General features: G+C 35.8%; 2 protein-coding genes across 4 annotated transcripts; one reads left to right on the forward strand and one right to left on the reverse strand.

Annotated features, from left to right (window-relative positions):
- Positions 1-505: 505 nt before the first annotated feature.
- LOC113507334 (mitogen-activated protein kinase kinase kinase 13-A-like) lies at positions 506-4,578 on the reverse strand. Its single transcript, XM_026890197.1, has 2 exons — positions 4,231-4,578; positions 506-1,056 (listed from the first exon to the last, which is right to left on the reverse strand). The coding sequence occupies exons 1-2, from the start codon at positions 4,529-4,531 to the stop codon at positions 857-859; spliced, it is 501 nt and encodes a 166-aa protein (XP_026745998.1). The 5' UTR covers positions 4,532-4,578; the 3' UTR covers positions 506-856.
- Positions 4,579-4,992: 414 nt separating this feature from the next.
- Positions 4,993-15,009, forward strand: LOC113507332. Of its 3 annotated transcripts, XM_026890195.1 has the most exons (9): positions 4,993-5,184; positions 5,253-5,392; positions 5,891-5,899; positions 5,969-5,970; positions 7,471-7,598; positions 8,366-8,469; positions 13,360-13,368; positions 13,438-13,439; positions 14,936-15,009. In XM_026890195.1, the coding sequence occupies exons 3-9, from the start codon at positions 5,897-5,899 to the stop codon at positions 14,988-14,990; spliced, it is 303 nt and encodes a 100-aa protein (XP_026745996.1). In that variant the 5' UTR covers positions 4,993-5,184; positions 5,253-5,392; positions 5,891-5,896; the 3' UTR covers positions 14,991-15,009. The 3 variants fall into 3 exon arrangements, with proteins under 3 accessions (XP_026745996.1, XP_026745994.1, XP_026745995.1); XM_026890193.1 differs by having other exon boundaries at positions 4,998-5,184; positions 5,891-5,970; XM_026890194.1 differs by lacking the exons at positions 4,993-5,184; positions 5,253-5,392 and adding an exon at positions 5,410-5,541 and having other exon boundaries at positions 5,891-5,970.
- Positions 15,010-15,022: the final 13 nt, after the last annotated feature.

Below are 15,022 nucleotides of genomic sequence, written 5' to 3' on the forward strand. Positions count from 1 at the left end.
AAAGGAGAAGTTGTTTTGATACCGCGTATACCTATGATTCCAACTGATATGCCTTTTGAGTTCAAACGTTTACAATATCCTGTGCGTTTATCATTTGCGATGTCCATCAACAAGGCCCAAGGTCAAACACTTCACGTTTGTGGTGTGAATTTGGAGGAACATTGTTTTTCACATGGCCAGTTATATGTTGCCTGTTCCAGAGTCGGTACCCCTAGCCGTTTGTTTATTTATGCTCAAAATGGAAAAACAAAAAATATTGTTTATCCAAATGTTTTGGATTAAGTGTGTTGTAAATAGCTAGCAATTGATTTCGATTTTAAATAAAATATTTTTTTGATTAAATAAATGAATTTGATGTTCCGATTTGTTTATTTTATTTCACTTTATACGTAGCGAAGCACGTACCGGGCCGCTAGTATATTATATTAATTTAACTTATTAGATTTTCTGACTAGACAGTTTTTTTTCTTTTTAGGAGTAGTTCTTTTATTATTTCAAATCTATCTTTTCCTTTTTTCCGGCTTTGCTCGAGACTTGGCTGGGGCTCTCCCATGCCCTCAAATTATTAAGCTGAAGAGTTTGTTCAACAATGGAAAATGTAGAAAAATATGTGGACACGGTGTTTCTGACAAAATATTCTTGGCTAAAACTTCAGCTTGACGCACCTACATATGTCTTAACGCACCACACTGTTACTGCACTGGACGTTGCCGTTGTACGATGTTACCGAGGGAATATACCTTATTTAAAACAGCATGGCGACGCCATGTTTCATACTGTCAAAATTTTCGGTTTACGTCTAAGTTATACCACACTGTCAATGGTATACAAAAGCTTACGAAGCTATTTGCTAGGATTATGCTGTAAATAGTGACTTACCTATGTTTTCGTGATTAAGCTTGCGTAGGTGTTTGATGTTGCAGTCATTTCTGTCGCGCAGTTTCTTGACCGCGACGAGTTCGCCGCGGTAGGAGCCGCCGAACACGATGCCCTGGGCTCCCGCCCCCAGGTACACCAAGTTCGACAGCTTCTCGTACGGTACGTCCCACTCTTCATCTGTTGACAATTTCGATAGAGTTATTACTGGAAAAAGTTATTAGTAGATAGAGTTACTGGTTTATTGCCACAGACACTTAAAAATTATAAGAATCGATTTGTTAAGAGATACTTCGGGAGTCGGGGAAATGCATACGTCATATTAATAACATAAGCTATAATTTATTTTCAAAAACAATAGGGTTCGGCAAGAAAATTGCGATATTGTAATCTAAGATCTGAAATCTAAAACTATTTCTGCGTACGCTGCTAAAACTATTGACAACGAGCTATTTCTCGCGGTTTCACAAGCGTCGTACCCGATCTCGTAGTAATATTTCAGTTTTCTCCGAGAAAGTTTTGTTTAAGAAGCATCATAATAGTATGTTGTTGGGCTTTTCCGCAATAACATTCTATATTATCTCACCCTTTACCCACCTACGCTGGACTACTACGAATAATTCAAAACCAAAGTAAGTACTTCAACGCCATCTAGCGGTTCAGTAATGAAGTTCCAACCCTGTGTACTGTAATACCGCTGCACTGTTTAGCCGACGGTCACGTCAATATCCAACCCTATTGCACTACATACTACTGTTTGTTAATTTTCTTTCTTTTCTTGTCATTATATTCTAAGCTACGCAGTATAAAGCTACTTGAAGTATTCCCGTGGTTAGATATCATTCTTTAGTTTTGATCTTACTCTCTGATTATAATTTGTTCTTTTTTATGGGTTACCGATGTACTTCATCTGGTTCCAACCTACCTCAGTTTATAGCGGGTTGACACCCTCCCCCCCCCCAAATTTTAAATCAAAATGCTCAAAAACATGCACATGTTTCATTACAAAAACAATATTTAAGGCAAATTTTAAACCATAGTCTTTAAAAGTAGCCCATGTCCTTTCTCAGGCTCTTTACTACCTGTGCACTAAAATGGATTCGCTTATTACGTCGGAGTGGTCTTGCGCTTTAATCAAGGATATACAGCCAAGGCCATGCAGGTTCGAACTCTAATAAGTAATTTCTTGTTATACATAAAGCTAGGATTTTACGCATCAGCCGGAGACACTAAACTCCTAAAATGGCCGCAAGAACTGCCTGAGGTGTCGGTAATCCTTCCAACACAATAATTACAATCTCAATCTTCATTCATTTCATTCTCAAATATTATGTATATGACAATCGGTGATAAGCTAGTTACATTAATGTAAAAGCTATTATTGAAAACTGTTCAATCACACAGAGTATACCAATACCACAACAATTAAATAACCCACAGACCCAAAACCTAAACACTAGATCTGTACAATGTTAATTCAGGTAATATAGTCTTCATCACAATGTAGCTTCATTAAACTTAAAAATATAAATAATCCTACCGCATATACATTCAAGAGATTAACACTAACCATATCAAAAATGGTTCCTATCGTGGAAACTAAATTTTAAATCACCATATCGCGTTTCCAAGAGAACTCTTCAAAAGTCCAGAATAAAAACTATCCTATGTTCTTTCTCAAGGTCAACTCTAACTCTGTACAAATGTCATTAAAATCAGTTCAGTGGTTTAGACGTGAAAGCGTAACAGACAGACAGACAGAGTTACTTTCGCATTTATAATATTAGTAGGGATTTAAGTTTATAGCAATCGCAATTGCATCACATTATGAGTAGTACCACTTTGCGGGGCTTCATAAACAATATGGCATGGGCATAATTCAAGAGAATTCGGACTATAGACAGAAACATAGACAAGTCGCTTAGAAGTGTAACATTATGAAAATGGCTGTGATAACAAGATTCTCTACCAGAGCAAGAGATGTAAATCAATAATGGAGTATTTAACAAGGCAGCTCAGTACAAGAAAATATATACCTACATAAAATATTAACAAAAAATATTACAAATAACCTAAAAATATTCAATAATATTATATGCCATTCATTACATGTTATTTGTGTGACCTATGTTATTATTACTAGTCCCAATACTCCCACTGCTAGGTTAGCCTACTTACTCTTCTTCTGCTTGTCTTTGCAACATATTATAAAACATAGATGTTTACGCGTCTGCCTGCCTTATACTATAATCTTTGTAACTGCAAAGATTCTGATGTGTTTTTAAAGGATTTTTCAAGGGGGTATGAAAAATAGATGTTGTCCAGTAATCAGAATGATACATAATATGCACACAAAATTTTAAGACAATTAGGGAGAAACCCTTTTTCAAGTTAGTGTATTTATAATTTGGCCTTTACTGTTTACATCATTTAATTTCATTAACAGTTTTGTTTTTAGTTTTCTGTTCTGTCGTATTGCAGGGCAAAGTCATCAAATATCTATGAGATGTTTAATGAACTGAAATTACATTTTAACATAGTTTTGCAGCAATTGAGGCCCATTGTTGAGTTAAGGAGATGTTAATTTTTATTTTCGGCGTTCCAAGTTTACCAGAAATGATTATAAAAAATATAATAATTTTATTTATTTTCAGTTGATGTACTTAGTAATAGTCCTTTTGTTTATTTTAGATTCATTTAGATTGGATGAGGTAGATTGTAAACTAGCACTAGCCTGCAATAGACAAATCAGATGAAATGTCAAAGGGCAGCCTTAGTCAATACAACCTGTTTAAAACTAGGTTACTGAATTCTATGATAAAAATGCACATATTTTGTTTAAAGCATGGAAATAAACAATGGTGATTCGAATAACAATCTGTGGGGAAAAGGGGACATGGCTTACTTATAGGAAAGGCAGGTAGTTACATGTTTCATTACAAACAGTAGCAAGTTTAGCTTTAAACACTGCTTACCTTCAGAAAATGCATCATACTGGCTATAGAACCTCTGTACTATATCACACTGTATTGAATAAAGCTTTTGTAGCCACATCTTGCATACGCAATATATCACATTAGTGAAAAAAGGATTCAAAACTAGGTCAGGGTCAAGTAATCAAAACAGATAATTAGTATGAAACTACTTCGCCGCAAACCAAGAACCCGCCTATTAAAACGCCAATATAAGTTACCTAAGCTCGCTTTAACGACCTATATAACTGCATATAAACTGCACCCAGAACGTCAATAATTCCTGAACATTCTGAAACTGCGTAGCGCAGCGTTTTCAGACCAACATCTATTTATAGATATCGAATGCTGTACTCGTTTATTTATCATGCGACACACTTACCTTGTGCTTTGAGATCTGTTTGGCTAAAGAATGATAAGACGTTGGAGAAGCAGTTCATTACGCCTCCCATCCATAATAATTTCTTTTTGTCGTCTTCGTCCCCCAAGCTAGGAAAACATCCTTGAAGCCGAACATCCCTCGCCTTCGTTTCCGGGTCGCCAGGCGGGTTGCCCTCCATTGCGATTAAATAATTATGCAGCCATAGGTTTACTACCGAATAAAACAAACGCACAAAACCACACTCGATACAATTTTCAAAACAAGGCCCTTCACAGCCTCTGACGACTGAGGCGTAGAGCATAGACTATATCAATCACGAACAATAAATGTCCATGCGAACAATATCAATACATCGTAAAGCAAGTTTTTAATACTGAGTCACTGACGTATTGCCCCACAAGAAAAAAGTACAAGTTATATTTTCAGTTTAAATGCTTAAGATAATGGTTGAATGCTATTAAAAACTAGACAAAAAATGGATAACGCTTAGATTATTTTTTGTATTGTGCTTTGGGCGTATTGCTATTTCTTTTGCTAATGAAACGATAATCACATCCAATAAACTTTCTAATAGATAAAAGCTAATCAACGTATTTGTGGAAAATCATTCTAACGTAAAAAAGGGATCAAAGGATTTTTAAAGATTATTAGTAGTATTTTCTGTACATTCCTCATATTTCTATATGGCTGTGACATTATGTCATAGTTTGTGGCATAGATAATACATATACCTAATACTGGTAGTTTGTGGTCTAAGTCGGTTTAATGTTAATTGTCATCTCTGACACGATCTGAATGATTCAATGATCCGTTCTAAAATCATGTTTGGCAACATGGATTCATTTAAGTTTGGCAATAAGCAATTACAATTAATAACAATAAGGAATGAGTTTTTAAGAATTGTTATAATACTTGTTTAAAACGAGTTGTGAGTTTTGATACGTTGGGTTACAGGTAAGTAAACAATAAACAAATTAGACCGGTCCCTTTTCAAAACATAACCTTTCAAATCGGTTTCGCAGGGCTTTTTTGACTTCATCATTGTCAACCAATAAGGAATAAGAAAATATGACATGCTAACATGTGAAAGAGCTGAAGTAAAATAAGAAAGGAACACGAAAACAGAAACTTTGCAGACAAAGATGTTTACCGGATAATACTGGTTAGTAGGGTGATAATGACCTACCTTCATTTTTGTCAACATCAACAATTATTCACCAGAGACCTTGTGTTCGCATTTTTGGATGGTGTTATTAAAAAATGATACAGAAAAATAAGAATTTGTACTCGCAAATGTCCATGTTTCCATAGGTAAATGACATCCCTTTTTCTGTAGATTCTGAGACTACCTCAGTCAAAATATAAGCATAGTAGCTGTTGCCCATGCATCCATCAATGATAAAAACTGACAGTTGTAGTCCATTCTTCTTGTTCAGTCAGTCATTTCAGTCTTTGACCCCTCATACAACCCTTTTTTCCCGTTAAAAAAGTGCCTATGTTCTTTCTCAGTTTAGACTATTTTACAAAATTTAATATCATTACAATTGGTTCAGTAGTTTTTGCATGAAAGTGAAACGGACAGACAGAGATACTTTTACTTTCATAATATGGATATAGTTGTATTAGTACATATCTAATTCTTAATCCACTATCATTTCAGGTTGAGATGGTAAGAAACTAATCACAGTATGCAAAGTCAGTGCCGATGCCAGATGCCCACAGATCTGCATGTTTTCAGTGGTATGTTATACTGTTTCTTAACATTTAGTTATATGTTCTTATCAACACTCATCGGCCTGTGTAGAAGTTGGTTCGAGGTTTTACGAGCAGAAGTAAGATTAAAGACCATTTTTTAGATCTTATAGATCATTTTCTATCTTGCCTTCTACCAAAATACTCATTCTTTACTCAAGAACTCAATAAATTGCTTAATCATTCTTATCAGGTGTTGATGAATGGGATATTGAGTATACCCACTTATTTTAGTACTTTTTTTCTTCTTGTCTGCATTGTTACTGATGATTTTCACTGCCAAAACCTCAAATTATATTCATAATTTGGTCCATCAAGCCTGACATGAGAACCAAAGTAAGTAAGAAGTGAGTGAGAGTTGCTGGCAAATGTCAAAAGATCACATTGTCATCGCTTCAGGAAAGGATATTTTTAAGATATTTGGCCAGAGCATTGTCAATGGTTGTCTTTATTTCAGAACCCAATACTCAAATTCAGGTAGTGTTGAATATATTTTATTTAAGGAACTGGTTAGGTTAGTATCATGGTGTCTATCTGTGTTCTTTTGTACATATGATTTCTATTCAAATAGTCAAGTTATAATTTGCAGTAAATCTATTAAATTAAAGATACTTAAGCAACAAACTAGATTTAAATAATTATGAACCATTATTTTAAGCAGTTTATTTTGTTATCTTCTATTAGATATTTAAAGAAATCATTCAGCACATATTCTTAATTCTAATTACAAATTATTGTTTGTTTCAAGTCAATCGAATGTTGTAATTATGTATTTGGCGCAAATTTTTCTATTAGTTTTGCAATAAATTACGTTTAAATATAAAAGACTAGCTGTTACCCCGCGACTTCGTCCACGTGGTTAGAAGATCTTGAACCGTTTTCGAAACGCACGCAACGGAAACCCTCAAAGATGAATCATTTTTCACTTGTTTTCCACATTTTCCATTGTATCTTCGCTCCTATTTTTCGCAGCGTGATGTATATAGCCTAGCCTTTCTTGATAAATGGTCTCTTCAAAACAAAAATATTTTTTCAATTCGAACCAGTAGTTCCTGAGATTAGCGCGTTCAAACAAACAAACTCTTCAGCTTTATAATATTAGTATAGATGCCAATCAATATGTCAATCTGTATCCCATAATCCTTACTAATATTATAAATGTGAAAGTAACTCTGTCTGTGTCTGTCTGTCTCCCTGTTACGCTTTCACGTCAAAGCCATTGAACTGATTTTAATGAAATTTTGTACAGAGATAGAGTTGACCTTGAGAAAGATCATGGGATAGTTTTTATCCCGGACTTTTGAAGAGTTCTCTTGGAAACGCGATATAACCGACCTCGACGCGGGCGAAACCGCGGACGAAAAGCTAGTATTCTATATTTTTAGTAGAAAAAAATGTCCTTATTGTGATTGTAAAATTACTCTTTTGTGTAATTAATAAGTAACTGATTAGAGTTAGATACTAAACTTTATAATTGTAACATTCCAGTTGGTTTCCTACGTCGAAAGGAACGACTGATAAGGAGGAAAAGGATCTCATTAAGCGCAGAGCAAGTTATAAATGCCGATTAATGGAATTTTCAGATTATATATACAACGAACTACAGCTAAGACTCGGTAAGATTGAACACGTTTATAATGAATATGATATGAGGAGGTTCGGTTAAAGTTTGAATGCATGGCGGAGCACATAAGTAGCCAGTCATCAGAGCGTACTGAGTTTGATTCAGCGTAATTTAAACTTGTTGCAAGGGCGCGAGACATTCTTGCTAAACAAAATGATGTGGTTAATAGTGATGAGTTTTCTCGTGTCAATAATAACCAACTCGTAAAATTGCCTATTACTCAATTGCCCGAGTTCAATGGTAAATATGCAGAGTGGTTAGAGTTTCACGACAACATTGATGAAATTAATAAGTTTAATTATGGGCGTGCATGCTTGGAAGGCACAGCAGCCGTCGTCATACAGTCTATCGAGTTCTCTGCTTCTAATAATTCTATTAGCAGCCCTTTTTAATATCGAAACGTGTAGTAAAGAATCCACAGATAATTACCTGCGATAAAAACTTGCGATCCTTAGAGTCTTTGGGTGAACCAGTTTTATAGTGCGTTACATTGTTGTTATGTTTAATCGCTACTTTTACATTTGATCCACGCACCTACGGCGTTGGGAAGAGGAAAAAGGACGGATAGATAAAAGAAGACCAATAAATTAGAGAATTTACTTGACTTTTTGGTAAATCTTGCTGACTTTCTTAATAATTCCTCCAAATGTACCATCAGCTAAACAAAATAAAGTCCAAATTAGTAATTCACAGACATCATGCCCACGTTGTAAAGAGACGGAGCATAGTTTGTTCAACTGTCCGCATTTATGGTTTCAGTAAGGAGAGACGGCTTGAGTTACTGCCCGAGTACAGAATATGCTTCAACTGCTTTTGGTCTGGTCATAATGCTGATCATTGTAAGGCTTCTGGATGCAAAATATGTAAGTGTAAACAAAATACCCTGGTCCATGTTCCAAATCACTACATATTATAAAACCGAAGCGCTTTTTCTGTCCCTATTTCTCCTTGACTACTTAAATCTTTGAAACTACTTGACCGATTTTGATGCAATTTTTTATCTATACTTCTATACTGATATTATAAAGAGGAAAGATTTGATTGTTTGTTTGACATGAATGGGCTTCGAAACTACTGGACCGATTTGAAAAATTCTTTCACTGTTGAGAAGCTACATTATCCCCGCTGAACATAGGCTATAATTTATTTCGAAAAATATTAAGGTTCCGTAAGAAAATTGCAATAATGTAACCAAAGGTGTAAAATCGGAAACTTATTTCTGCATACGCTGCTAATACTATAGAAAATAGAACAAAATGATGTACCTACTATGGGTTTGCTTATCATGCGGACGAAGTCGCGGGCAACTGCTAGTTGAGTTATAAAGTTACAACGAAAAGTGGCATTGATTTATATATATATAGACTAGCTTTTCGCCCGCGGCTTCGCCCGCGTCGAGGACGGTTATATCGCGTTTAAAAAAGAACTCTCCGAAAGTTCAGGATAAAAACTGTTCTATGTTCTTTCTCAAGGTCCACTCTATCTCTGTACCAAATTTCATTAAAATCAGTTCAGTGGTTTAGACGTGAAAGCGTAACATACAGACAGACGGAGTTACTTTCGCATTTATAATATTAGTAGGTACTAGCTGACTTGGAGAACTTCGTACCGCCTAAGAGTCGATGATAACATTGCACACAAAAATACCAGAATTAGTAACTTAAGCCAATCGCGTCATTCCTGCAAGATCGAATCCACCTTCACATACGTCTACATGCTACGGTGAGTACTGTGACTTCTTCTGCCCTTTCAACTTAATGGTACCCTTACGTACTAACTGCTACTTGCTCTCCTGCTACCACCCTGATGAACTACTAGTGTCTGCTACCTTCATGTTCTTCCGCTACAGAAAATTATTATTTTTATATTGTCAGCTAAGCTAACCCAGCTGGCTTCGTACCGCCTATCTTCTTACATCATCGAATGTAATCGCGTCTCCGCAAGATTGATATCCTAAACTCACCCTCGTGACACTCCTGCTCTCATGATACCTACTCTCCTGGTACCCCCTCTTATTCTAATGCTCTGCTCTCCTGGTACCATCCTCATTTTGAACAGTGGTAATCCAGAGCAAATCGACTTAGGACGATGCTCATACAACAGTAAGTGCTTGTAATTTAAAATAGACTTTATTGACCACCAATAAAGTTCAAATTTACTAAAATTAATTTTGAAAATTGCTGTTTTTAAGGTTTTCCTGGCAATTATATGATTTTTTCTCACCGTTGAAGCGAGACTTAACGAGCAGAAATTCATTTTTATATGTAAAGACTAGCTGACCCAGCAAAAAAATAGCAGGGGTTACTGTTATGTCGATGTCGAACCCAAAAATGTAATTAACTTTTTTTTCGTCTGTTTGTCTGTTCACGCTAATCTCAGAAACGGCTGATCCGAGTTGGATACGGTTTTCACGAATATATTGTGGTATGCTTCAGTTATGCTTTAGTGTTTGTTTCATGTCAATCGGTTCATAAATAAAAAAGTTATGTCAAATTAAAGAATCACGACGCACACTATTCTATGCTTATGCATACATAGGCACCATTAATCTCCGCAACTATTTGACGGATTTGGTTGAAATTTTGTACCGACATATTTTAGAGCCTGGCGCAACATAAAGACTACTTTTCACCGCGGGAAAACATCCGTTTGCCATGGGAATCGGCACTTTATTGTTTTTTTAACGCCTGTTCCGGTCAACGAACGACGTCGATCATTGTTACTAGATAGGTAAATTACAATCATTAATAGAATATGTTATAGCTACTTATTACCTTGGAGTTGACTAGATTACCATGGGAAAAAAATTCAAAGGGCTCATCTAAATTCTTTCTACTTAAGTTAGTTTAGGCTGATATCATAAACTATAAGAATAATTTACCGAAATCATAGTACTCCCATGGGAATAAAAAACGTTGTTCTTTTACGGCTGAAGGTAGCTTGTAAGCTGTTGAATTTTAAGAATAATGTCGAACAGATTCCTTCCAGTTTCCCGTGAGTCTGAGATGTTATCCCGCGGTAAAAAGTAACATAAGTGTTGTTATTTCCAAGCCTGAAGCAGACTCATTTGCTAAGTCACTCTTATACCGTTGTATAAGAGAAGTTCCAGCGTATTATACCTATAATAAACAACAGGGTGTTTTTAACCGCAGAAGACGTGGAACAGTAGTAGTAGGTGAATCGGGTATTTTTAAAGAAACGTCATTGGTAGGGTTTACACGGTGCATCCGAATAACTCCGAATGCTTTTACCTACGCCTACTTCTACATGTTGTTCGAGGGCCTACTTCCTTTGCCGAGCTCCGAAAGGTTGATAATATCGTACACCCTACATATCAAGCGGCTTGCCGGGCACGTCACTTACTGGATGGGGATCAACACTGGGATGATGCTTTGTCTGAAGCAATTATTAGCGAAAGCCCACAGCGATTGCGCCATTTGTTTGAAGTCATGCTGGTGTTCTGTGCACTTTCTGATGCTTCACAATTATGGCATAAGTATCAGAACAAATTAGCTGAAGACTTTTTCAGGCACGCGCAACTAAATGATGACAACCAAATTAGTGAGAGATTACGTGAAAGTTACTTGAATCGTTATTTGTTGGCTATTCAAGATATAGTTATATCAATTGATGGTAATCCTATTTCTCAATATGGTATGCCCGAGCCATCATTTGACGGTGAACGTATTAATAGAGATTACGCGATGGAAATTAACTATGATCCAGTAGATCTGGCAGACATTTTACAAACTGATGTATCGAGACTAACTGAAGAACAGCGTTCAATATTCGACCGGGTGTGTCGCAGCGTAGACAGTGCTTTGGGGAAAATGGAAAGTGAAACGGGCAAGACATTTCTTACAAAAGTGATTTTGGCAAAGGTACGAAGCCAAAGTAAAATTGCGCTTGCTGTCGCTTCATCGGGCATAGCAGACACTTTATTACCAGGAGGGAAAACTGCACATACAATGTTAAAAATTCCCATCGACTTAGACCGCACAGAAAACCCGGTTTGTAATATTTCAAAAACAGCGATAAAGCTAAGGTTCTTCGTGATTGCAGCCTTATTATATGGGATTAGTGCACAATGGCAAACAGAAAAGCAGTTGAAGCAGTAGACAGAACGTTGCGTGATATCAAACAAAATAACCAACCTATGGGTGGCATTACTGTACTTTTTTGTGGCGATTTTCGTCAGACTCTCCCTGTAATACCACGCGGAACAAGGGCTGATGAAGTTAGAGCCTGTCTAAAGAGTTCTCATCTGCGGCATTATATTATCCCTTTGCATTTGACTTTAGGCAGTCAAAATGCTCAAGAGTTTTCAGAGTTATTACTGGAGATCGGTAACGGTGTGTATCCGCAAGAACAAGGAAAAGTTGTTCTCAATAAAAACTTATGCAGCAAAGTTTCATCAATACGAGACCTCATTTCAAAGGTGTATGGAAACCCAACACAAATACTAACCTGCGAAAATTCCTGGCTTTGCGAAAGAGCAATTTTGACTCCACGAAACGACCAAGCAGCAGCAATAAACGCTGAAATTTTGAGCTTAGTTTCGGAGGATAATGTAGAGTATAACTCTATTAACAGAGTTATGGAAGAAGGAGAATCTACCAGCTACCCAGTAGAATTTATGGAATCTCTTAGAGCTCCTGGACTACCAGCTCACAAAATAAAATTAAAAATCGGCGTACCCATTATGCTCCTTAGAAATTTAAGCCCACCAAAACTTTGCTACGGTACTAGATTAAAAGTAACAAATTTACAACGAAATCTGATAGAAGCAGAGATTTTAACAGGGTGCGGAAAAGGTGATAGTGTTTTTATTCCTCGGATTCCTCTCATTCCAAACAATTTTCCGTTTAGTTTTAAACGAATTCAGTTTCCAGTGAGCCTATGTTTCGCCATGACAATTAATAAAGCTCAAGGTCAGACTCTAAAAGTTGTGGGTGTAGATCTAAGTATCAGCTGTTTTTCGCATGGTCAATTGTATGTGGCTCTGTCCCGTGTTAGCAATCCCAGCAGCCTGTATGCTTTCACCCCCGATGGCCATACGTCTAATATTGTATATAGAGAAGCATTACAGTAAAGTAGGTTTTTTAGCTACCCAAAATGACTGTGATTATGATCCAAAATAAAAATAAACATCTATTAAAAAAAAAACGCTGCTCGTAGTCACGCGAACGAAGTCGCTGGCACAGATAGTAAAAAATAAAATTTTAGTATGAGCAACCTTTATCACTTAGGGGCTTGGAAAATAAATGTTAGTCGAATCTCAGATCCACTGAATGCGCATATAAAATTTGGTAAAAATTGGTTAAGCCGTTTCGGAGGAGTACGGTAACTAATATCGTGATACGGGAATTTTATATATTAGAAAATGAGTACTTACATTCCTTCTTTATCGATCGTTATACAGCTGTGGCCTGTGACACTTAATATCTCATAGTTTGTGGTCTAAGTCGGTTTAATGACATCTGACATGATTTGATTTATTCAAATTGTAAATATACAATATATGAAAAACAAATAACCTTTCAAATCGTTTTGACTTGCTTCATCATCATTGTCAACCAATAAGGAATAAGAAAATATGACAATTAGACTATTTTACAAAATGTAATATCATTACAATTGGTTCAGTAGTTTTTGCATGAAAGTGAAACGGACAGACAGAGATACTTTTACTTTCATAATATGGATATAGTTGTATTAGTACATATCTAATTCTTAATCCACTATCATTTCAGGTTGAGATGGTAAGAAACTAATCACAGTATGCAAAGTCAGTGCCGATGCCAGATGCCCACAGATCTGCATGTTTTCAGTGGTATGTTATACTGTTTCTTAACATTTAGTTATATGTTCTTATCAACACTCATCGGCCTGTGTAGAAGTTGGTTCGAGGTTTTACGAGCAGAAGTAAGATTAAAGACCATTTTTTTAGATCTTATAGATCATTTTCTATCTTGGCCTTCTACCAAAATACTCATTCTTTACTCAAGAACTCAATAAATTGCTTAATCATTCTTATCAGGTGTTGATGAATGGGATATTGAGTATACCCACTTATTTTAGTACTTTTTTTCTTCTTGTCTGCATTGTTACTGATGATTTTCACTGCCAAAACCTCAAATTATATTCATAATTTGGTCCATCAAGCCTGACATGAGAACCAAAGTAAGTAAGAAGTGAGTGAGAGTTGCTGGCAAATGTCAAAAGATCACATTGTCATCGCTTCAGGAAAGGATATTTTTAAGATATTTGGCCAGAGCATTGTCAATGGTTGTCTTTATTTCAGAACCCAATACTCAAATTCAGGTAGTGTTGAATATATTTTATTTAAGGAACTGGTTAGGTTAGTATCATGGTGTCTATCTGTGTTCTTTTTGTACATATGATTTCTATTCAAATAGTCAAGTTATAATTTTGCAGTAAATCTATTAAATTAAAGATACTTAAGCAACAAACTAGATTTAAATAATTATGAACCATTATTTTAAGCAGTTTATTTTGTTATCTTCTATTAGATATTTAAAGAAATCATTCAGCACATATTCTTAATTCTAATTACAAATTATTGTTTGTTTCAAGTCAATCGAATGTTGTAATTATGTATTTGGCGCAAATTTTCTATTAGTTTTGCAATAAATTACGTTTAAATATAAAGACTAGCTGTTACCCGCGACTCGTCCACGTGGTTAGAAGATCTTGAACCGTTTTCGAAACGCACGCAACGGAAACCCTCAAAGATGAATCATTTTTTCACTTGTTTCCACATTTTCCATTGTATCTTCGCTCCTATTTTTCGCAGCGTGATGTATATAGCCTAGCCTTTCTTGATAAATGGTCTCTTCAAAACAAAAATATTTTTTTCAATTCGAACCAGTAGTTCCTGAGATTAGCGCGTTCAAAAACAAACAACTCTTCCAGCTTTATAATATTAGTATAGATGCCAATCAATATGTCAATCTGTATCCCATAATCCTTACTAATATATAAATGTGAAACTCTGTCTGTGTCTGTCTGTCTCCCTGTTACGCTTTCACGTCAAAGCCATTGAACTGATTTTAATGAAATTTTGTACAGAGATAGAGTTGACCTTGAGAAAGATCATGGGATAGTTTTTATCCCGGACTTTTGAAGAGTTCTCTTGGAAACGCGATATAACCGACCTCGACGCGGGCGAAACCGCGACGAAAAGCTAGTATTCTATATTTTAGTAGAAAAAAATGTCCTTATTGTGATTGTAAAATTACTCTTTTGGTAATTAATAAGTAACTGATTAGAGTTAGATACTAAAACTTTATAATTGTAACATTCCAGTTGGTTTCCTACGTCGAAAGGAACGACTGATAAAGGAGGAAAAGGATCTCATTAAGCGCAGAGCAAGTTATAAATGCCGATTAATGG

The sequence above is a fragment of the Trichoplusia ni genome, unplaced genomic scaffold, assembly GCF_003590095.1.
Source record: "Trichoplusia ni isolate ovarian cell line Hi5 unplaced genomic scaffold, tn1 tig00001590, whole genome shotgun sequence".
Lineage (NCBI taxonomy): Eukaryota > Metazoa > Arthropoda > Insecta > Lepidoptera > Noctuidae > Trichoplusia > Trichoplusia ni.